The sequence below is a fragment of the Amphiura filiformis genome, chromosome 20 (genome assembly GCF_039555335.1).
Source record: "Amphiura filiformis chromosome 20, Afil_fr2py, whole genome shotgun sequence".
NCBI lineage: Eukaryota > Metazoa > Echinodermata > Ophiuroidea > Amphilepidida > Amphiuridae > Amphiura > Amphiura filiformis.
The window spans coordinates 58,080,030-58,102,883 of NC_092647.1; the positions used below are offsets into that span (position 1 = coordinate 58,080,030).

General features: G+C 37.1%; 2 protein-coding genes across 3 annotated transcripts; both read right to left on the minus strand.

Moving 5' to 3' along the window:
• Positions 1 to 1,738: 1,738 nt before the first annotated feature.
• LOC140142916 (collagen triple helix repeat-containing protein 1-like) lies at positions 1,739 to 7,920 on the minus strand. 2 transcript variants are annotated; one of them, XM_072164944.1, is made up of 4 exons: positions 7,803 to 7,920; positions 6,207 to 6,350; positions 4,949 to 5,153; positions 1,739 to 2,628 (listed from the first exon to the last, which is right to left on the minus strand). In XM_072164944.1, the coding sequence occupies exons 1-4, from the start codon at positions 7,884 to 7,886 to the stop codon at positions 2,480 to 2,482; spliced, it is 582 nt and encodes a 193-aa protein (XP_072021045.1). In that variant the 5' UTR covers positions 7,887 to 7,920; the 3' UTR covers positions 1,739 to 2,479. The 2 variants fall into 2 exon arrangements, with proteins under 2 accessions (XP_072021045.1, XP_072021044.1); XM_072164943.1 differs by lacking the exon at positions 6,207 to 6,350 and adding an exon at positions 6,451 to 6,594.
• A 4,290-nt stretch (positions 7,921 to 12,210) lies between these two features.
• LOC140142917 (collagen triple helix repeat-containing protein 1-like) lies at positions 12,211 to 17,192 on the minus strand. The gene is made up of 4 exons (XM_072164945.1): positions 17,072 to 17,192; positions 16,305 to 16,448; positions 13,770 to 13,974; positions 12,211 to 12,504 (listed from the first exon to the last, which is right to left on the minus strand). The coding sequence occupies exons 1-4, from the start codon at positions 17,153 to 17,155 to the stop codon at positions 12,356 to 12,358; spliced, it is 582 nt and encodes a 193-aa protein (XP_072021046.1). The 5' UTR covers positions 17,156 to 17,192; the 3' UTR covers positions 12,211 to 12,355.
• Between the last annotated feature and the right edge of the window lie 5,662 nt (positions 17,193 to 22,854).

Consider the following 22,854-nt stretch of genomic DNA (forward strand, 5'->3'; position numbering starts at 1 on the left):
TGTAGTGAATGATCAGTCCTTTATCATGTGCTTGCCACTATCTACTTTATAGTAAACTATACATTGCGAAATAATATAAAATTATTTTAAAATAAAATGTGCATATAAGTTGAGTTAACATAGCGAATTAACTAACAACTGCAGTGTATTTCTTGATTTTATAATAAGCATGGGTAAAAGCAGTAAAGACAAAATACAGAACAATTTGGAGTAATGAATTAAAGAGTTGGCAGGAGTTATAGGAGTTAATGTGTTTTGCTGTTTCAGTGTGCATGTTCTCACCATTGATGGTTTGGTGAACTGTCATGTAACATGGATGTAAGCGTGATCCTAAAAATGCCTTTCACGGTGACCCAAACTATTTACAAGACCTCTTCTGCATTGACGCTGGCCTTCCCTTTTAAAGGGAATTTTTATTATGAGCTCGGCGGTGAAATTCTCATCTCGCGGTGGAAATGGTGGAGTTGGATTTTATTCAACTTTATCGCATCGCGCTGCGAAATCGTAGCCGTACACTGACTGCTGGAAAATTACGGTCGGCAGAATGACCATACATGATAAAAATAGATGCAGACCCCATATGCTCTTAAACCATCGCAGTATCGCGCGACGAAATTGAAATGTACATTTAATTTCATCGCTAACTTGTTTCCCGAAGCACGGCCGCCGTCAGGTGGTGGCCGCATTGCATTCTCTAAATTCAGTACATTTTCATCGTCAACCGTGTAATTGGATGGGATTATTTTGAAATTTTAAAACGCTTGAAATATCACAAACAAATAGGCCTATGTTGATAAATATTATAAATACAAGCTAAAACCGTTGGGGTTCGATAATGAACCCCACAAAACTAATCGAGTATATTGGAAAATGCCCTACGGCCGGGCGGTTTCACAAGTTGCCGGCTCGATCATGTCATCCGCCGCCTGGCCGCCGTAACCTCGAGTCTTCATTATCTCCACATTCAAAGAAGGCTTGTATTGCTATGGATATTTTTTTAAAGTAAATAATACCAACATGAACATATCCTCAAAAGATTCATGTATAATTACCAAAGCATCTCATCTTGAGTCGAATCACAACATAATTGATTGCAAATAAGGGACCGTTCTTTATTTACGCCAGGGGCAGTGGGAGATTTAATGGTGTGATGGGGGGGGGTCTTGAGGGGGGATATGAATTTTAAACTTGAACCACGAGGGGAAATGTTAAGTTTTATATGGAGAAAAGGGGGTAAGGGAATCCGAAACCTTGAGCGGACGCAAGGCGGGAACGCAAAACTCATACTACCCCTGGTGTAAATATTAAACGGTCCCTATAACATGTATAATATAAATATAATAACGTCAATGGCGATAAAATTGAGGCTTTAAAAGTTCATAAAACAAAGAAGATTCAAATATTACATGTATAGCCATCATTGATGAGGCATCGTTGCAAACTCTACTATACACAGGCTAAATAGTGGGTGATCCTGGTAGACCACGTCATATCATAGATTGTTGACATCATTGGCTACCCAAATAATGGCGCTGGCAATTGAACCAGAGTAGCTGTTGCGGGGAAAAGGTCATCGAATTTCATACAGGATGAAATTTCGAACTTATTGTTTTGAAAACCATACGAATTTATTCTTCTAGTCATAAGAATTTTTAAAAATGTATAGTTTGACCTATCTAGAATATACCGTTCTCGAGTTATTACCAAAAGGTCAAAGGTCAACATTTTGCCTCTATGGGGTTAAAATATATCAAAGTGCTCTGATTTTGAAAAAAAAAACATGTGCCAAAATGTTCGTCATGATATCTAGGATGTTTTGTTACTTACGTAATGCATCAAAATAGGTCATGGTCAATATAGGCCTCAATGGTACTTGACCTATTTTGCTATATAAAAATCGCAAAGAAAACTCCGACCATAAATCCTTTTCAAGTTATTGAAAGTTTCATCAAACTTCATCATTTTTATATAAACTTCATCATTTCTATACCACGGTTTACCTTTTTCATTTCATTTCATTTCATTTCATTTCATTTCATTTCATTTCATTTCATTTCATTTCATTTCATTTCGCAGGCGACTTCAAAGTTTCTTCATGTACTACGATTTGAAGTCAGACAAAGTGGTAATGGCATCTGACAGTAAAAGGTTGTCGAAGTCTCCCGACTATACCCTCCACTCCACTGCTGAAAAGGAACTTAATCACGCAATAGTTCAATTGATTCCCAGTTTTAGCTCTCATGCAAGGTGCCCATATACTTTTGGCGGTAGTGTATGTTCAATAATCTGAGCGAATTATAGTCCACTTTCAGTGTATAAATTCCAAACTTGATGATGAATCAAAAACTTTTCTTGTTCAGTTGGCGTGGCTTGTAAACACAAAATCTAATTGGACGATCGTATGAATTCGTGTGTCATCTAGGCCGTAGACGACCCTACGTTACTGCAGATTTCGGCGGTATCCTCTAGTCAAACTACTTTAATCATAAGGCGATTTTGGTACTTCTCTGACAATAATTCTTGATGCACTGTTCCAGCCACTGTCAGCATCATAGTTACCATGGCCAGAACAATCCCCTACCATTGCACGGACTACCACTGATCCAGCTGCAATGTTCATACAATATCCTGGAATGGGAAATAAAGATGAAAGTAGTAAACATCAGATGATACGCATCAGATTTATATAACCCGATATTTAAATGTTATTAAAACGTTTTTCATAAACGTTTTAAAACATTTTGTGTGTTGTTGTGTCCTTGTCCCTTTTCTTTTCCCTTGCCTTCCTGATTTCTCTTTCATTTTTTGTCAGGTTTTGGGGCACTCTTCTCTTCCTTTTTGTGTCAGGGGAGGGGGCACCCATCTCTTATTTTTTGTCAGGGCTACGCTACTGTTGCTTTGTAAAATCGACACGTTTGAGTTTCAGTCATTTTTCGATTTTTCTGTTCTCCTAATGAGGTGTTCTTAAGCATGTTGTGTCTTTTAATTTTGTTGTGCTTGTATAATATTTTATAGTTGTAAAGCGCATTTTCTCGTAATAATGTGCTATATTATAAAAACAAAATAATAATAAAAAGAAACAAAGCACCGGGTATTGATAACATCCCCCCCTGAACTTCTTCAGGATGGTGGCGACAACGTCAAAGAATGGTTGCTGAGAATTTGTAAACTGATATGGCAAACTTAGAAAACAACAAGAGAATGGGGACAAGGTATTATCCTTCCACTGCCAAAGAAGGAGACCTTTTCCTACTGTAGCAATAACCGTGGTATCACTCTATTGGACATTGCAGGCAAAGTTTTCTCCACAATCTTACTTCTAAGAGTAAAGGATGACGTTGACGCAAGAATGAGGGAAACCAAGCTGGTTTTAGAAAAGGACGCTCATGCCAGGATCAAATATTCGGTCTGAACCAAATCATTGAGAAATGCCTGAAAAAAAACCCAGCTGCCATGCCTAATTAACTTCATCAGCTTTAAGTCTGCCTTTGACTCAGTTCACCGACCATCTATATGGGAAATCCTGCACATATCAAGGAAAATCATCAACATCATAAGTAATTCTTATCATGACACAACATGTGCGGTCAAATCAGAGGGCGCCTTCCAAGTTCTTCAGTATAGTCACCGGTGTAAGACAGGGTGACATTTTGGTCGCCACTGCTTTTTGGCCTTGCCATCGACTTTGTAATGAAATCAGCCGTAGATGAAAATAAGAAAGATATAACCCTTCTACCTAGGCGAAGCTCGAGGTACCCGGAGGTTAAGCTGTCTGATCTAGACTATGCTGACGACATAGCCCTCCTAAAAGATTCTGATGTCAAGATGACAGAAACAACTGAAGCCATCCGTGAAGCAGCCGGAAAGTTGGGACTTAAAATGAGCTTCAAGAAAACGCAAATCATGTCACTTGGTCGTTTGAGCTCAGCACCATCTGTTCCAATGGGAGAAGAAGGCCTCATTAAGGTTGTAGATCACTTCAAGTATCTGGGAGCATACTGTAGTGCTGATGGATCAAATGCCAAGGAGCTCAATCATAGGATTGGCAAAGCATCAGGTGCTTTTAAAGAACTTGAGAAGGTGTGGAAGGACCGGTATATCAACTTTAATAGACACCAAGATGAAATTCTATAATGCCTGCGTTCTTTCTACTCTTCTATATGCTTCTGAATGCTGGACTCAGCATATCACCAACGACTTCATAAGATCTCTGACATAGCAACAGAAGCTCACCACCTTCATTAGAAAGCGCCGCTTACAGTGGTTTGGTCATCTGCTCAGGATGGATGAGAGTCGCATTCAAAGAAAACTCCACCACTGGAATCCCATCCCACCCACGGAAAGAGAAGACCTGGACGCCCTAGGACAACTTGGAAGAATGTTGTTTAAAGGGACTTGGATAGACTTGGCACCAGGTGTTCTGTGGAAGAATCTGAAGTTGCTACCAAGGACCGGGCCATATGGAAGTTTCTCCTACGTCAGGCAGCAGGTGCAGAAATGCATGATGCGGTCTGGTAGGTAGGTAGGTATTATAAAAAAATAATAATATATGAATTTTGGATTTATATAGCACATTTTTCCTGAGGATTCAAAGCGCTGTAATTTCGCTGCAACTGGTGAATCTTAACAACAATATCGCATCAACTAGGCCGGTTGCAGCTGAACCCGGCGCAAACCTATCCGCACTTAGATTGTAACTATTATTATCTGTGTATTTATTTATTTATTATTAAAACGGAGTGTCATAAATCCATTCATTTAAAATCCAAACGGAGGCGTGGGTTCGGATCCCATAATATATATATATAATATCATGGATATAATCCAAAAACAACTAAATTTGCATAATTTAGCTGTCAAACATTCAAAGGAGGTGGCAGGGCCCTCATCGTCCTCTCTGGATCCGTCACCACCATTAGTTTTTTTTAATGGTTTCAATTGGACTTACCTCCAATATTCCTGTGTCTGTGAAGATTCATATTATTTGTGTTGGTTTGGTAGACAACTCCGTCTATGGGAATAGGTGAGCACTCGGCACCATTAAATGTAATATACCAGCGTTTACAACAACCGGAACACCCATAGACTCGCATATTTGCACCATAAGTAACGTAGAGGGCGCTGTCACTTTTCTGTTTGGTAATTGTACATGACTGTAAGAATCGAATAAAACGTATACGGTATATTGTAAAGTGTCTAAGGGGTAAAAAACCCATATTCTTTTTCTTTTTCTTTTTTTTTTTTAATCGAATCATTATGATCGCTAATTAATGGCCTGCCTGTTGAAATATTAGTTGTCCTGGTCAAATTGAGAAAAATTATATTCTATGAAAATGTGTGTTTGGTGCAAATTTGTTATCAAATCATAAATAAGGGCCTATTCCAGGGCTATTTGAGGTAAAATTATCTTCTGTGAGTCATTTTTGAGAAAATTGTGAGTTAGAGATACGAATTTGCTCAATAATAATAATAGTAGTATAATGCCATAGACATCATTATATAAATGACGACATGCAATCTTTGGATTTGGGCCAGCTAGCTAGAATGGTGGCTATATGCAAAGTAAGAGATTGATGTGTACATCCGTGGCGCCATTTTTGTCAAAAGTGTTTCAAAACATGACGAACATTTGCACTTTTCTTTCTATTACTGTTACTATAAAGCACCATATAGTTGTGGTGTTAGTCCAATACGTTAGAAAAATATTTCTGCTGATAACCTCATGTTGATATTGACTAAACGAGCTGTATTTCCGTTCAAAAAGGTGTCAAGAGGGCACACCGCCAAATCACTCCACGTTTTATGTACTCCCGGTTATGTACTGGTCAGCGAAATGCGGTTAAAATAGTCCACATCTTATTTGAGCCTGTTGCGGCTTTATTTTCTAAACATATTGTCAAAATTCGCACGTTTTCAGCTCATTTTGCTTCCAACAAACTTGACCTACATGACAAAATCTAAGAAAAGATCCCAATTTTTATTGGCGCGAATTTGAACAACGCCCGGTTAAATATTTTGTGTTTGCTGGGATACGCTTCCGCTGAAAACGCGTTGGAAATTATTTACCTTTTAAATGACTTTCAGTCTCCTCAAACATAAGAATTGAAGTCGATATTGATAAAAAAAATATAGCACTGCCTGGTAGAAAAGAAGTCTATAAAATTTACCATTTATCAACTTTTTGAGGAACCGTAAAAGAAACCTACCCCTATTTCTCCGTAGTCTGCACCATTACCGCTTCTCCACGCACATTGTCGCCAGTTTTCAAACCACTCCACTTTAGTCAGTTCCCCAGTAACACCTTGGGGTCCAGGTGGTCCTTGTGGGCCTTTGGGTCCATCCGTACATTTCTGTTCAAATGATATAGCAGTGCCCGGTAGAAAAGAAGACAATAAATTTACCATTACACGTTTTACATCAACTTTTTGAGGAACCGTAAAAGAACCTTACCCCTATTTCACCATAGTCCGCACCATTGCCGCTTCTCCACGCACATTGTCGCCAGTTTTCAAACCACTCCACTTTAGTCAGTTCCCCCGTAACACCTTGAGGACCAGGTGGTCCTTGTGGGCCTCTGGGTCCATTCGTACATTTCTGTAACAAGAACAAGGTTGTGAGATTTAGACATTCGTACATTTCTGTTCAAATGATAAAGGTACACACTTTTACGACAGGGTCAAAATATCAACCTTTTTACGGGGTCAGTTTTATTTAACCTTATTCGTGGTTAAATCAACCACGGTCGGGATCATTTTCTATTGTTCAGCATCATCTTAAATTGGCCCCGTAAAATGGTCATATTTAAATGACCCCAAATATAATCATATTTCAATCCACGTTCCGGGGTCAATTGGGACCCCTGAATACATGTATAGTCATTTTAACCACGTTGAAATACGTTGAGTAGTAATTTTTGACACTAGTTTCAACTGACTATTTTAGGGGTCAAATCATTTTTTGACCCTAAATATAATCATTTTTAACCACAATTTAGGTCAAATTTGCACTAGATCACCAGGTCAAATTTGACCCTTCTGTAGTCGGTGCATAATTGACAGTCGCCTACGGGGTCAAAAATAACCCAAAAGGGTCATATGATTGATTTACATGTATAGGCCCTTGCCCTTGTAAAAGTGCAACAATTGTGATTTTACCCTTTCGTTGTTAACTAAACATATCTAGAGATTAAAACAATGAAATTGAGCAGAACAAACGGCATTTGAGAGATAAGACTGCGCCCTTGACGTTGATGTAAGCATCATGCCACAACAATATTTTCTAATTGCCAAAGAGGGCGCTTTTCACTTGCACATTATTTTAGACATTTTAGAATTTTGACCTTTCATATTGAAGATATGGATTTTTTCCCCCAAAAGACCTAATTTTTTTGGTGTTTTGGGGGAAAAAATCCATATCTTCAATACGAAATGTCAAAATTTTAAATTGATAGTCGGCTTTTCATCCCATCAGATTGATAAAGTTTGCTTCGAGTACTGTTAAATATCAAAAATATCAATTTTTAATCATTTGCCATAAAATGTGTATTACATTGCGAATTTCAAAAAATCAAAATTATTTGATATCAGAAGGACATTCTGCGTATTCAGAATGCAATTCGACACGTCTGATGTGCTCTCATGTCCCACAATAAATACTGTCCAAACGTTCATGCCCCATCCCTTAATTTATCAAACAAAACAGTTTTCGTTCAGTTTCAAAAATCTGTGACCTTTTTAAATTCCTGTAAGATTACAAACATTTTAAACATTATCAATCAACAGAACAAAATTAAGTATACTTACAATTCCGAAAATGAAAGGGAAAACAGCTAAACTTATCCAAAGATATATGAAAAATGATGTGGCAATGGCTGTGCAATCCGTCATGATGACGATATGATGCCGTAAAACATTGAACTAATATGTGCGTAGTGTTGCCAAAAGGTTTCAGTGCAGAGGTGCGGCGAATTAACTCGTCACGCCGCGGTGAATGACTCACAAGTAGCACATATTTTTGATTCCAAAGCGTCAAATAATGGATATTTTGGTGGTTTTACCCGAATTTAGAACGTAAATTCCCCAATTGGCGGAAAAGCACTTGACTAAAACTTCCAGAAGTTATTGTCCGATAAATGGTCATAAAAGACCAATAAGACTTTCATAATTCGGCTAAATTAAATGGAAAATAGCCTACGTTAAAATTAGTACCGAAGCCTGGCACCAACAGAGACAGTGCAGCTGTAGCCCAATTTTAGGGAATGATATCAGCATGTGTTTGTTTGTTTGTTTTTATTGTTGTGGTTTTGTTTTTAGTAGCCGCGGCGAGTAATCGCCAAATAGCCCAATTGTGCGCTTATGGCGCGGCGTTGGCAACACTGTTTGCAAAATCGTGATTGAACCAGTCTGTGCCAAGCCACACCACTCCACGCCATACATAAATTCTCCCAGTCACATTTCCCCAATATGAAATTTAAAAAAATTAAATTCTAAATTTACTTCTTTTAAAGTTTGGCAGAGGCGGGGTTCGAACTCACGGCGCACCACGCCGCTTTGGATATGTTCTATGAGCCTAGCGCCTTAGACCACTCGGCCACTTGTCTTGATGGAATCCATTTGAAACTTATTTGAAGATATAATCGCAACTTCAATATAGGCCTACCACGTGACAAGCAAAAGCAGAAAACGTACCATATTTTTGAATTTTATTTGCCTAAAAACATTAATGTGTATTTAATAGCGCTCAGTTGTTGTTAATCCGACAATAATCATGATAAATGCGTGTCTCTGGACAATACATTATATCGATTTTGACATGTGCTCGCACGGTGTCAGTACATTTCCATGGTCAGTAAAATACTATAGAGGAACCTACCATTTTTCTTGTATACACGTTCGATGTTTTTATCAATTACATAAAAATCCATTTTAGACCCCAAATGTTTTTTCAGGAAATAAAAGATTAGATTACCATAAAAACGAAACAGTAATCTTTTGCCGGGTCTAATGTTATTTACACATAGAATTTTCAACGTTTTTTCTATCCTTATTCTTGCTTAATTAAAAAAATATTTTGGCGTATATAAAATTGAAATAAAATTCTCTGCCTCATAAACGACATCAAATGTGCCACAATTGGGTATCACGAATCGTTACATATGATGTGCAGTTAATATTCATATTTTCTTTTATACAGAGGATGCTTCAGTTTTGACAGGAAAAATATTTTCTTGAAAACCCTCTCACTCGGTTATTTCAAAACGGTAACCACGCTTCCCTAGAATGTGCAATAATTTAGCATTAAAATTTTTCTTATTCTAACAGCAAGCGTTTCTAGAATGCAGTATGGCGAAATGTGGTGTAGTGCCAAGCTTCCCCTATTGAACCAGACAGGAAGGGGTACCAATCAATCGATCATCGACTTGTCTTGGAACATTATTAAATCATGCGTGTAGCAGGTCAATAATGGTCTTCATTATTGGTCAGATGCGATATTCTCTATATTTATGATAACTATAAATCAAATAATATTGTCTTGGTGGTAAATAAGAGTGATCGCGTTGAAAATGAATATTTTTAAGAGAAAAGGGGAAAAAGGGTTTTAACAATATCTAAACTTTGAACAAAGTAGAAGAAAAACATATTCAACAGTAGGCCTATTATTATTATTATTATTATTATTATTATTATTATTATTATTGTTGTTGTTGTTGTTGTTGTTGTTTTTGCTTTTGTTGGTGGTGTTGTTGTTGTTGATACTGCTATGCACTACTTTTACTCATACTTTTATTACACTAACTGGTATAGCACACTATCGCTCAGTGCTTCCGATATAAATGTGATCAGATAAAGGACACACTTTTGTCTATTTATTACTTGTAATAATCTATTTAACACCACCAACAGCACATTATTGAGACATTTTTCATTTAATCAAACATATTGATATTCTCATAATGATTATCGAAACAGTAGCCTACTTGTTATGAAATTTTGTGGTTTCATTGATTTACTATGTTGTCGGCCATCGATACAGATTTGTTGGAGGACAGGTTATTGGCGATTTAAAAAATAGCCGATATAGAAAAAGGCGAGTTAAAATGGCGAGTTACCCCTACAGTGGTTACAGAAAATCCTCGCGGCGAGTTGTGAATTTTGTAGATAGCATTATAATGTTGTTAAATGTTGACATGCCTGCAAGTTTCAAAAGTTTCAATAGTTATTATATACTATTAAGTACTGTACAAATTTGCCCAGACATTATGTGTTTTGACTTTGGCACATACAACTATGAACTTGAGATTATAATCTGATCTACTGGACTTACGTTTTGATGAGTGGCAATATTTCACATCCTATCTTGGATGCATCATCAGGCCCACTGATGTTAGCGCGGCAAAAGTTCGTTGACCTGTGATGCGGATGTTGTGTCACAGGTCAAGATGAGCCAAACCTCTGAGGGATCTTCTTGATCGCTGAACAATAGGCCCCTGCCAAGTTGTGACCGCGTAGGCACGCCTCCCATGTTGAGTGAAGGCTCCTCCCGTTTTACATAATTCGCTTTCCTTGACACCTCTCTCAAACCATCTACTTTCGCGATGTACATTTTAATTTAATCGCGCAATGCTGCGATGCTTTAAAAACATCGCAGCATGTGGGGTCTGCATCTCCTTTTAAGGTCATTCTACCGACCTTGATTTTCCAGCAGCCAATCACAAGCGTGCACGGCTGCGATATCGCAGCGCGATGCGAAAAAGTTGAACATTGTTCAACTCCATCGCGGACCGAAATTTCCACCGCGCGATGAGAATTTTCACCGCTGAGCTCGTAAAAACCTGGCTGTTGCATCGCGCGAAGCATGGCCGCCATAGCCTCGATTCTTCATTATCTCCACATTCAAAGAAGGCTTGTCTTGCTATGGATATTTTTAAAGTAAATAATACCAACATTAACATCCTCAAAAGATTCATGTATAATTTATTATTAAAGCATCTCATCTTTGAGTCGAATCACAACATAATTGATTGCAAATAAGGGACCGTTCTTTATCTACGCCAGGGGCAGTGGGAGATTTAATGGGGTGATGGGGGGGTCTTGAGGGGGGGGGGAATATGAATTTTAAACTTGAACCACGAGGGGAAATGTTAAGTTTTAAAAGGAGAAAAGGGGGTAAGGGAATCCGAAACCTTGAGCGGACCCGAGGAGGGAACACAAAACTCATACTACCCCTGGTGTAAATATTAAACGGTCCCTATAACATATATAATATAAATATAATAACATCAATGGCGATAAAACTGAGCCTTTAAAAGTTCATAAAACAAAGAAGATTCAAACATTACATGTATAGCCATCGTTGATGAGGCATCGTTGCAAACTCTACTACACAGGCTAAATAGTGGGTGATCCTGGAAGGTTGGGAGGTACCACGTCATATCATAGATTGTTGACATCACTGGCTACCCAAATAATGGCGCTGGCAATTGAACCAGAGCAGCTGTTGCGGGCAAAAGGTCATCAAATTTCATACACGATCAAATTTCGAACTTATTGTTTTGAAAACCATACGAATTTATTCTTCTAGTCATAAGAATTTTAAAAATGTATAGTTTGACCTATCAAGAATATACCGTTCTCGAGTTATTACCAAAAAGGTCATAGGTCAACATTTTGCCTCTATGGGGTTAAAAAAAAATATCAAAGTGCTCTGATTTTGAAAAAAAAACATGTGCCAAAATGTTCGTCACGATATCTAGGATGTTTTGTTACTTACGTATTGCATCAAAATAGGTCAAGGTCTATATAGGCCTAAACGGTACTTGACCTATTTTGCTATATAAAAATCCCAAAGAAAACTCCATAAATCCTTATGTTATTGAAAGTTTTAAACTTCATCATTTACCTATTCCATGGATTCACTATTTCATTTCATTCCATTCGGCTGCGAAGCAGGCGACTACAAAGTTTCTTCATGTACTACGATTTGAAGCCAAAGTGGTAATGGCATCTGGCAGTAAAATGATATCGAAGTCTCCCGACTATCACTGCATGGCTGGAAAGGAACTTAATCACGCCATAGTTCAATGGATTCCCAGTGTTAGCGCTCATGCAAGGTGCCCATATACTTTTGGCAGTAGTGCATGTTCAATCTGAGCAAATTATAGTCCACTTTCAGTGTAAAAATTCAAAATTCCAAAAACTTGATGATGAATCAAAACAAATTCTTATTCAGTGGGCGTGGTCTAGCTTGTAAAAACAAAATCTAATTGGACAATCGTATGAATTCGTGTGTCACCTATCAGGCCGTAGACGACCCTACGTTATTCCAGATTGCGGCGGTATCCACTACTCAAACTACTCTAATCATAAGGCGATTTTGGTACTTCTCTGACAATAATTCTTGATGCACTGTTCCAGCCACTTTCTGCATCATAGTTACCATGGCCAGAACAATCCCCTACCATTGCACGGACTACCACTGATCCTGCTGCAATATTCATACAATATCCTGGAATGGGAAAAAAGATGAATGTATAAACATCAGATGATACGTATCAATGTGGAACGTTCGTGTACTGCATTGGTCTATACAATCTGGAAATTTCTTTCTCTCAACTTGGAACTAATTGCACCAGACATATTTTCATGAGGTCTCCAGAATACCATACTAAACATACTAAAAGTCTTAACAGTCCCTGCATGAATTTTGATACGCTTCACCAACAATATTTGAAATTTGGGCGAAAATCAGGCTTTTTTATGATTTTTGGGTAAAAATTAGTATTTTTAATCATTTTTGGTGCAAATTTCTCAAAGTTGGTAAAACAAAAAACAAACAACAACAAAACAAAGTTTTTAACAACTAAAAAAGCTCAAAATTCAAAGGAACATTTCTGAGAGTGAACTAACATTGTGTGAAAAAATACAAACATAATCATGGAAATGTTACAATACGGTTTCTATCATGTTAATTGAAAAACAGCACATGTTTCTCAAAAATACAAATGAAATATTTTGCATTACAATCTAAACCATTTATAAATCGAAATAGACCCAGGTTTGCGAGCTAGGCAGGGCCAGAATAAAACGTTGCAAGCCTGACCTAACAAGAGGCTTGCGTAGACTTCGGCTACAGAAGACTAATTTCGAGAAATGCAATTTTTAGCGAAGCCTGGTCTTATGACCTCGTTAACCTTGAGGCTAGAGTGGCCAACTGCTCAGCCATCCGTTGAGAAACTTACCCTTAGGTCCGTATGTACAAAAGAGTTAGACCGTACCGGGTCTAAAGTTAGTGGTATCAGGAGAAAGGACATTTTCCTTTACATTTTCTTAAGTTAATTTGTATTATTTTTGAACTTCGCATTTAAATCTTTAGAATTTGCTAGCTACTCTAGGAAGGAAATAAGAGTAAAGGACCATTCCTGTTGGAACTAAATTCCACTTAGACCAGGTCTAACTTTAGACCCGGTCTAACTCTTTTGTGCATACGGACCTTAGAGTTCGGCTCTGTATAATCTTTTATGATTGATTATACAGAAGCCGGTCAGCATGGTCAGTAACATTTTTAAAACGTATTTATGACCTTTATATAACTCGATATTTAAATGTTATTAAAACATTTTTAATAAACGTTTTAAAACATTTTTGGTCCTTGCCCCTTTTCTTTTCCGTTGCCTTCCTGATTTCTCTTCATGGACCCTCATCGGTCCTCTCTGGATCCGTCACCACCGTCATGACCATTAATTGTTTATTTATGGTTTCAATTTGACTTACCTGCAATATTCCTGTGTCTGTGAAGATTCATATTATTTGTGTTGGTTTGGTAGACAACTCCGTCTATGGGAATAGGTGAGCACTCGCCACCATTAAATGTAATATACCAGCGTTTACAACAGCCGGAACACCCAGTGACTCGCATATTTGCTCCATAAGTAACGTAGAGGGCGCTGTCACTTTTCTGTTTGGTAATTGTACATGACTGTAAGAATCGAATAAAACGTATACGGTATATTGTAAAGTGTCGAAGGAGTAAAAAAAAACCATATCTATTTTTGTTACAATCGATATGATCGCTAATTAATGGTCAGCTTGTTGAAATAGTAGTTGTCCTGGTCAAATTGAGAAAAATTATATTCTATGAAAATGTGTGTCTGGTGCAAAATTGTGTTTATCAAATCTAAGGGCCTATTCCAAGGGTATTTGAGGTGAAATTATCTTCTGTGAGTCATTTTTGAGAAAATTTTGAGTTAGAGATACGAATTTGTTCAATAATAATACAAGTAGTATAATGCCATAGACATCATTATATAAATGACGACGTGTAATCTTTGGATTTGGGCCAGCTAGCTAGAATGGTAGCTATACGCAAATTAAGAGATTGATGTGTACATCCGTGGCGCCATTTTTGTTAAAATTAGTGTTCCAAAATATGACGAACATAGTTTCCATTTGCACTTTTCTTTCTATTACTGCTACTATAAAGCACCATATTATACGCCGTAGAAGTGACGTAGTTAATCGGATTAACTACCATAGCAATAGATGAATACAATTTTGACTATATCGCCCTGCACTATAACGTTCACGCGGTACCGATGCATTGAATCATACATGTAGATGTCAAAGAAAGGCTGATCACTCGCACCTGGAAGATAAGTATCTTTGAAAAGAGCGGTATTGTATTCAATCTATGTTTGCAGACATACACAGGTGATTAGTGCAATCTGCTTGTAGTGCAGGGCGGTCTATTCAAAAATTGTATTCATCTATTGCTATGGTAGTTAATCCGATTGAGGTCATCTATTAGACTTCCTTACAAGTCGTTTTCGTTATCCTATCCAAAGTTTGTTCGAAAAAATGAGACTCATAACATAGGGAATTGATAACAATGACGAAATGGTAACAAGATAATTCAAGCGAAAATACAGCTTATTTAGGCAATATCAACATGGGGTCACCAGGCGAAATATTTTACTAACATATTGGACTATCATCACAGCTATATGGTAATTCACAATATGACTTTACAAAGAAAGACAATTGCAAATGTTCGTCATTTTTCAGCTCATATAATTTTGATAAAAAATGACGTCACTCGTCAGTCCTTTTGTTCGCAAGTACATCCATTTGTAGCGTTTGATATGGTGTATGAGACCGCCATGGTTGATCAATTTCCAATGTTTCTATAGATAATTTGTTGGAAAGTATTAAAGACCCCCCCAATGTAAATATAGGCCTATACGTTTATGATTGTTAGCATTTTTTCAGAGAAGTGATAATTATTGATCATTTTATTTAGTGTTTTTTTTCTGTATTTTCGGTGGTTTCCTGAAGCCTGATAACCAAGATATTCTGGTACAAGCACTACAAGCAGGTTGCACTCATCACCTGTGTATGTCTGCAATCATAGATTGAATACAATACCGCTTTTTTCAAAGATACTTATCGTACAGGTGCGAGCGATCAGAATGATATGGTTCAATGCATAGATACCGCGTGTAGTTAATCCGATTATTATGTCACTTCAACAGCGAATAGACCATGTAGAAGCTGTGTGTTTTGCTGAAGGGAGAACCTATTGTGTTGTAAACAACTAATCATTCTTTTGTCTACCTTTGTTTTCGAGGAAGGTGTAAAACGGGTGATGGAATGCAGTTTAAAATTTCAGCCAAGGCCGAATCATTTCACATTTTGGGTGCATTGTAGCCGACGGCTACCCAACTAAAGGCTGCTAGTCAGGTGTAGGAATGCGTGGATTTGGATTCGTCTATAGTGTCCTCGCAAACAGGACAAAATGGCTGACGTGCTAAATTGAATGTGCACAGAACAAGACAAAAAGACTGAGAGCAAAGAGTGAAGAATACATTTACTATGTGATTCAAAACACCACCCAAGTCTGGCATACAGCACTCCCCCTCACGAAAAAGACCCCTCCCTTACAACTTAACCCACTCATTAGCATGTAAAACTGCCCTATTTACCAGGTAAATCTAACTGAAGGAATTAAAATGATAATTAGTGGTGTTTTTTTTGTTGATGTTGTTTTTTGTTTTTGTTTTTTTTTTACTTTTCTCAAAATCACTTTCCATGGACTTGGGTGGGTTTTGTATTAATAACCCCAGCAAACACAAAAATGGTTTTAAAACGTTATAAACCCGTTTTGGTTTTGTTTAGACGTTTTTAATCGTCAGGTTATATGGCATGTATAGAGGTCTTGGAAACGTTTTAAATGGATATAACAATATTTCAAAAAGTTTTATTCAGAAATATTTTTGGCAAACTTTTTGTGGAACCGTAAAAGAAACCTACCCCTATTTCTCCATAGTCCGCACCATTGCCGCTTCTCCACGCACATTGTCGCCAGTTTTCAAACCACTCCACTTTAGTCAGTTCCCCCGTAACACCTTGAGGTCCAGGTGGTCCTTGTGGGCCTTTGGGTCCATCCGTACATTTCTGTTCAAATGATATTGGAACTTACTGTCAGTTTATTTTCTCTGGACCTCTGGGACCTTTCAAGACACATCGTAGTAAGCTCTGATATCAGACATTGTCAGATACCGATAATATAAAGAATGGATTGGGCACTTCAAACAAGGTAGGTACATTTTTAATACCCCCCTTTGAGTCCCCCAGAACTAAACCAACCCAAATTCTTTGGTTCCTTAGATAAACAACTATAAACACATGACAAAAGTTAGTTTGGATTAGTCTGCGGGAGGTTGTGGTGCCAAAAGTTCCTTAGATTTACAACTACAAAAGTTAATTTGAGTTTGCGGGATACCAAGGCTGTGGTGCCAGCTCACCGTCTATAGACTGTTTCCCACAAACACCCCCCCACACACACACACCCCCACACACACACACCCCCCCATTATAAGTTGTTTGTATATTTAGCCTATATAGTAGGCCTACTTCGTGCACTTATTTAATAATCATTTATCAAACAAGACAGTTTTCGTTCAGTTTCAAAGCCCGGTTTCAAAGATCAATGACCTTTTTAAATTCCTGTAAGATTTACAAAGATTTTAAACATTGTCAATCAACAGAACAAAATAAGTTAAATGGTATATACTTACAATTCCGAAAACGAAAGGAAAAACAGCTAAACTTATCCAAAGATATGTGAAAAATGATGTGGCAATGGCTGTGCAATCCGTCATGATGACGATATGATGCCGTATAACATTAACATTGAACTATTTGTGTAATCAGTGTTGCCAAAAGGTTTCAGTGCAGTGCAAAGGCGCGGCGCATTGACTCGCGTCATCCCTCGGTGAATGATTCACAAGTAGCAAATATTTTTAATAAAAAAAAAAAAAGCGTCAAATAATGGATATTTTGGTGGTTTTACCCGGATTAGAACGAAAATCGCTTAATTGTTGGAAAAGCATTTGACCAAAAACTTCCAAAGTTATTGCTGATCAATAAATGGTCATAAAAGACTCGTAAGCCCGGACCCCGGACTCATAAGACTTTCATAGTCGGCTAAATTAAATTGAATTAAAATACGTTGAAATTAGTACCGAAGTCGGACACTTGCAGAAACAGTACAGCTGTAGCCAAATTTTAGGCAATGATATCAGCATGTGTTTGTTTGTTTGTTGTTGTTTTGTTCTTAGTAGTGGCGAGTGATTGCATAAATAGCCCAATTGTGCGCTTAACGCACGGCATTGGTATCACTGATTGCAAAATCGTGATTGAACCAGTCTGCGCCTAGCTTCCACTATTGAACCAGCCAGGAAGGGGTCGATCATCGACATATCTTGATCACAAGTCATGCGTGCAACAGGTCAATAATGGTCATCATTAATGGTTAGATTAGAAGTTATCCCCGAAATAATCAAATGATATTGTTACAAGTCGTACCGACTCAAGGCCAAAATCACCTTTTACCTTCACACGAATGCACAACACAAAATACACTATTTGATTAAGGGGTATTACACCCCTGCCCAATTTTGTGCCTATTTTTTGCATTTTTCTCAAAAATTGTAGCGCATTGGTGACAAGTAAGATATGTATATTATAGGGGCAAGGACTACAACTACTGCAATGGAAATTTTATTTCAGCACAGACAACAGTTGTGGAGTTACAGTCAAATATGAGGGAAAACCAATATTTGATCAATAAATCAATAACTACTTGCTTTGAGTTGCAGAATTTTCATTACAGTAGTTGTAGTCCTTGCACCTATAATATACATATCTTACAATACTTGTCACCAATGTGCTATAATTTTTGAAAAAAAAAAAAAATAGGCACAAAATTGGCCAGTGGTTTAGTACCTCCTTAAGCTAACAAAATCTAAGTCTTTAATTGAAATGGTACAATATGTGACAACAAATGCATATACAAAAATAATCACACAATCACAATAATTATTTTTAACTACTCAGTACTTAACCAGTATTCTACTTCTTGAAGATAACAAAGTTCTTGCAATGTTCTCGACGGCTAATATCCTTAATAAACTTGTCCTGCGAAAATCATTTATATATAAATATCCTTGAGTATTAAATCCTCACACAAAACTGGTGCTGCTTTCTCCTACGCTGCTTTTTCCACACATTTATCTCCTTGCGCTGCTTTCTCCAAAAATGGTGTTTCTTTCTCCCGGGAACAGACTTTTTCTGCATTGCTCCACTGTATTTGACAGATGTGTTGCTTTAAAATACCAGACTCCAGTAAGTCGGCAGAAGAACTTTAATCCTTTGATGAGGAGGAGCAAATTTGCGTACTCATAAATTTCCTTCGTTGCTGTATTAAAATAGCTCAATTATTGGCTATGTAAACTGGTTAAAATGTACTTCTTTTTTGTTTTGAAGCACGAAGACCAACACACACATGTAGAGTTTTACAATCTCCCATGACTTTCTATGAAACCAAACTCCAAATCTTCACCTTTTATACACCCAATCTATTAATAGACATTCTGTCACATTTACTTCCTGGGGAATTTCCAAAATTATGTCCATTTCGCAATCTGTTATCAGGGATTCCCCTGATGGTGCAACTATGCACTGAAATTGAGTAATATGGAAATTCCCCTTTGATATTAATAACTCTGATGCAGTGTGTTTACAGCATTTAAGGTTTTTCCCCTAAAACATGTCGTAACCCACAAACTCTTGAATGATCACTTCCAAGGTGCTTCCCCTGGTCTCATATTTCTCATGACATACTTTCAGCTTGTAAATAAAGTTAAATAATTAAATTAAATTTCTCAGGGCACATCACAATATTGTCTTGGTTGGTAAGAGTGATTACGTTGGAAATGAACATCGGCAAGAGAAAAAAGGGTTTCAACCACAGATATCTGTGTTTCAACAATAACTGGGTAACTTTGGACAAAGAAGGAGTCTACTTCAGAACTGAACAGTTTTAAATAAATAAATAGATAATAGAATAATGTACAAAACACATTCAACAGTGGGCCAATAAATCATTAATATTATTATTATTATTATTATTATTATTATTATTATTATTATTATTATTATTATCATTATTATAAGTGTTATTTTTATTAATATTATTATTATTATTATTCTTGTAGTATTGCTGTTGTTGTTGTTACAGCTATGCCCTAGTACTTTTACCCATACATTTATTACATTTCCCGAGTTAGCCAAAAGCATATTATCGCTCAGTGCTTCCTATAAATCAGATAAACATGATAAAGGGCACACCTTTGTCTACTTGTTAGTTATTATTATAAACGAAGGGAAGTTGTATGTTTATACTACGCCTATCATTTGAAACATTTTCTGCAAATGAAAATAAAACACACACACACACACACACCCACATTTTTGAGACATCTTTTATTTATCAAAAATATTGATATATTCATAATGATTATTGAAACAGTAGCCTAGGCTATTTGTTTATGATGTGGTTTTATTGATTTACTATTTTGTCGTCCATCGATACAGATTTGTTGAGTCCTTCACCTCACATTCCAAAAACCTTTACAAGGCCCTTAAGGCCAGGGGAGTCACTCTCACACAAAAGTGTTACCCACCCGCGTCCGACCACCTCTGAAATACACCCCGGGAATGCACCCTTAAAAGACAAATATTTTCAAATAACCAAATTGCAGTCCCTTAATGGCGTAGCACATGTAAATACCATGCCCTAAATGGCGTCAACTGAGAAATATCTAGTGGCGTAAACAGGGAAATGAGCCAATTTGATACCCAAGGTGTCTTTTTGATGTTGCAGACCTATTAAAAACGTGCACAAAGGTAACAAGAATCAATTAAAAAGTGGTGATTTTATCAAATTAGTGCAAACTCACTCCTAGGTTTTTCCATTATAATGTCACACTTAAGTTCAATATTTTAACACTTCATGATGCAGTCATGTCTACAGTAGAATTCATCTCGACCTTTGCAGGACTTAACCCCATTAAAAGCTATTAAACCAAGATAACACTCATTGAAACAGCTCAACTGATTAAATCGGATCTTCTCTGGCTGTGCACATGTGACTGTTTTCATGTGCGATATCGCAATAAAGTTTGTATTATAGCTTCAGTTGGGTAACCGATTATAAAGGAAACGAAAGGAAACAATGGTATGTGTACTTTTGTTCCCGAAATGAGACAATGGCGTGCTTTTTGTAAACCAGCATTCTTGAAAATGAGCAACATAATGATTGTTGACTTAACACGGTTTGGAAATAATTTCTTCATATTTTTGGTGTTATCTGTCGTTTACATATCCTTCTTAAAACACAAAAGTACGACCCTCTCCAAACACCTAAATTAGCTAAAAATTTAGGACATGTTACAAAACTATATTGTCTAGAATTTTAGAAGAGTACTTTTAATATTGGCCGGTTATTTTTCACACAGCGACGTTAACTAGGCAATGTACTATTACCTATAACATTAACTAAAACACCAAAGTACGAATATTTCCAAACATCTAAATTAGCTAAAATTTAGGACATGTTAAAAACTATATTTTCTAGAACTTTAGAAGAGTACTTTTAATATTGGCCGGTTATTTTTCACACAGCGACGTTAACTGGTCATATCCCCATAGTGTTAACGTAGGGCTATTTGTAGAGGTCACGCGTCAATGGGAAAGAGCACTGTGTATTGTGTATAGGAAAACGGACAGTAACTGCAGTATGTTTTTGTGAACGTAGTTAACAAGTGTAACTCGTCCTGCAATTTTCTCTGAATTTCTAGAAAACTTGTCTCAACCTAAATCTGAAATCTGGACTGGGGCACAATTTATGAAAAGGGGGTTTTTGAGTTGTTTTCGCCACTGTTTCTGTGCTCAATTGATCAAGTTTGTGTACAAAACGTATTTCCATACATCTCTGCCGTTGTATGGCCGATTGGGACAATTTAAAGTCGGGCTTCAAGTTTACAGGAATTTGTTTTATCATAATTTGATTGGTTTTTAACTTAATTTAGTCACCCAAAATGTGCTGTTTACCGCACTGGTCAGCGACAGTGCAGTCACAGGAGCATGTCAGTTACGTAATCCAATTAAAATGTGCTTAACGACAAGGGGTTAAAGCCTTCGCAAAAGCGGCAGACTGGACAAGCGAGTGTCTAGATCAAGTGCGTGTCCCGGTGCGTGCATTTTGTTTACAAGTGGTGGATTTTTCCATTTCAACCAAAATTGACGTGGGATATTTTTAGAGGAGCTTATATAACATAATATTATTCTCCCGGTGAGGGAGGGGGGTGGTCGCGGAACTTCAGTTTGGTATTACAAAGAACACCGGGACTGTTTATTGGTACAATTTTCACCACCGTGTTCTTACTTCGGCTAATTGAGCGGTTCACGATCAAGGGAAATGAGTCGGATGTCGCTAATATTGATTTGGTATTATTGGCAAAGAAAGTGTTTTAATTCTTTTATTTTATATTGTTTTCAGCGATTGATAAATTGATGTAACTTCACAAAGGACATGAAGGAGAGTCGTATCTACATGGGGTTTTCTGTTTATGCTAGCTCTGAATGTCCTCTTTAGAAACATTATGTAAAACCCATTTTCGACCAGGGTCGACATGTGACTCCTTCCCCTTGATCATGTCACAAATAGTTACATTGACCGTTACCATGGTTGCTGCCATGGCTTGCTTAGTGACGAAGGAACACAAGGTCATTGTAATTAAAATTGTATAGATTTACGAAATATAAATATCTTGCCCATGTGTGGATTCTGGTAAATATTAATTATTTTGTCCATTTTGTGTCCTCTTAATTTTTGAACCACAAGATCGACTAAATAAATTCAACGATACTCGATAATTCGTGGTGTTGCCAGCTGCTGTGTCGCCAGTTAACATTTGCGAGATCTGCTCTAAGTCTACCACTTCATCGAGCTTCCTCCAATCAAAGAAGCTGTAGTTTCTTTCGCAGTCAGTCATCTTCCACTGAATTAAAACGACTGTGCAACTAATGCAAAGTATGTGATAAGAAGACCAGCTACCTGTAATGAGAAAAACAAAAATATAATATTTTATTTTCCAAATCAGTGCCATTCTACGACCCACTAAATTATTTTCAAAATAGCTTTCAAGTCTTGGGTTTATGAAAAAACTTTGCGCATATGTAATGTTAGTAAAGCGCAAATTTAATCATTAAAAACATAAGGACATAGCCCTTGAAAAGACTACAGTTAACAAATTAATAAGTTTCACTTTCCAATCGGTGTTCTAGAACAACAAAAGTTATACATACCGTCAGGATAAATTCTTTTGTTATAGGTAGTATACCCCACAATGTGAAGGCTATAGGTTGTCCATTTAATTTGAAGAGCAGTAGGTTTAACTGTCAGCATAAAATACGGACACAAAGTTAGTACTAATTCTATTCTTAACCTTGATTT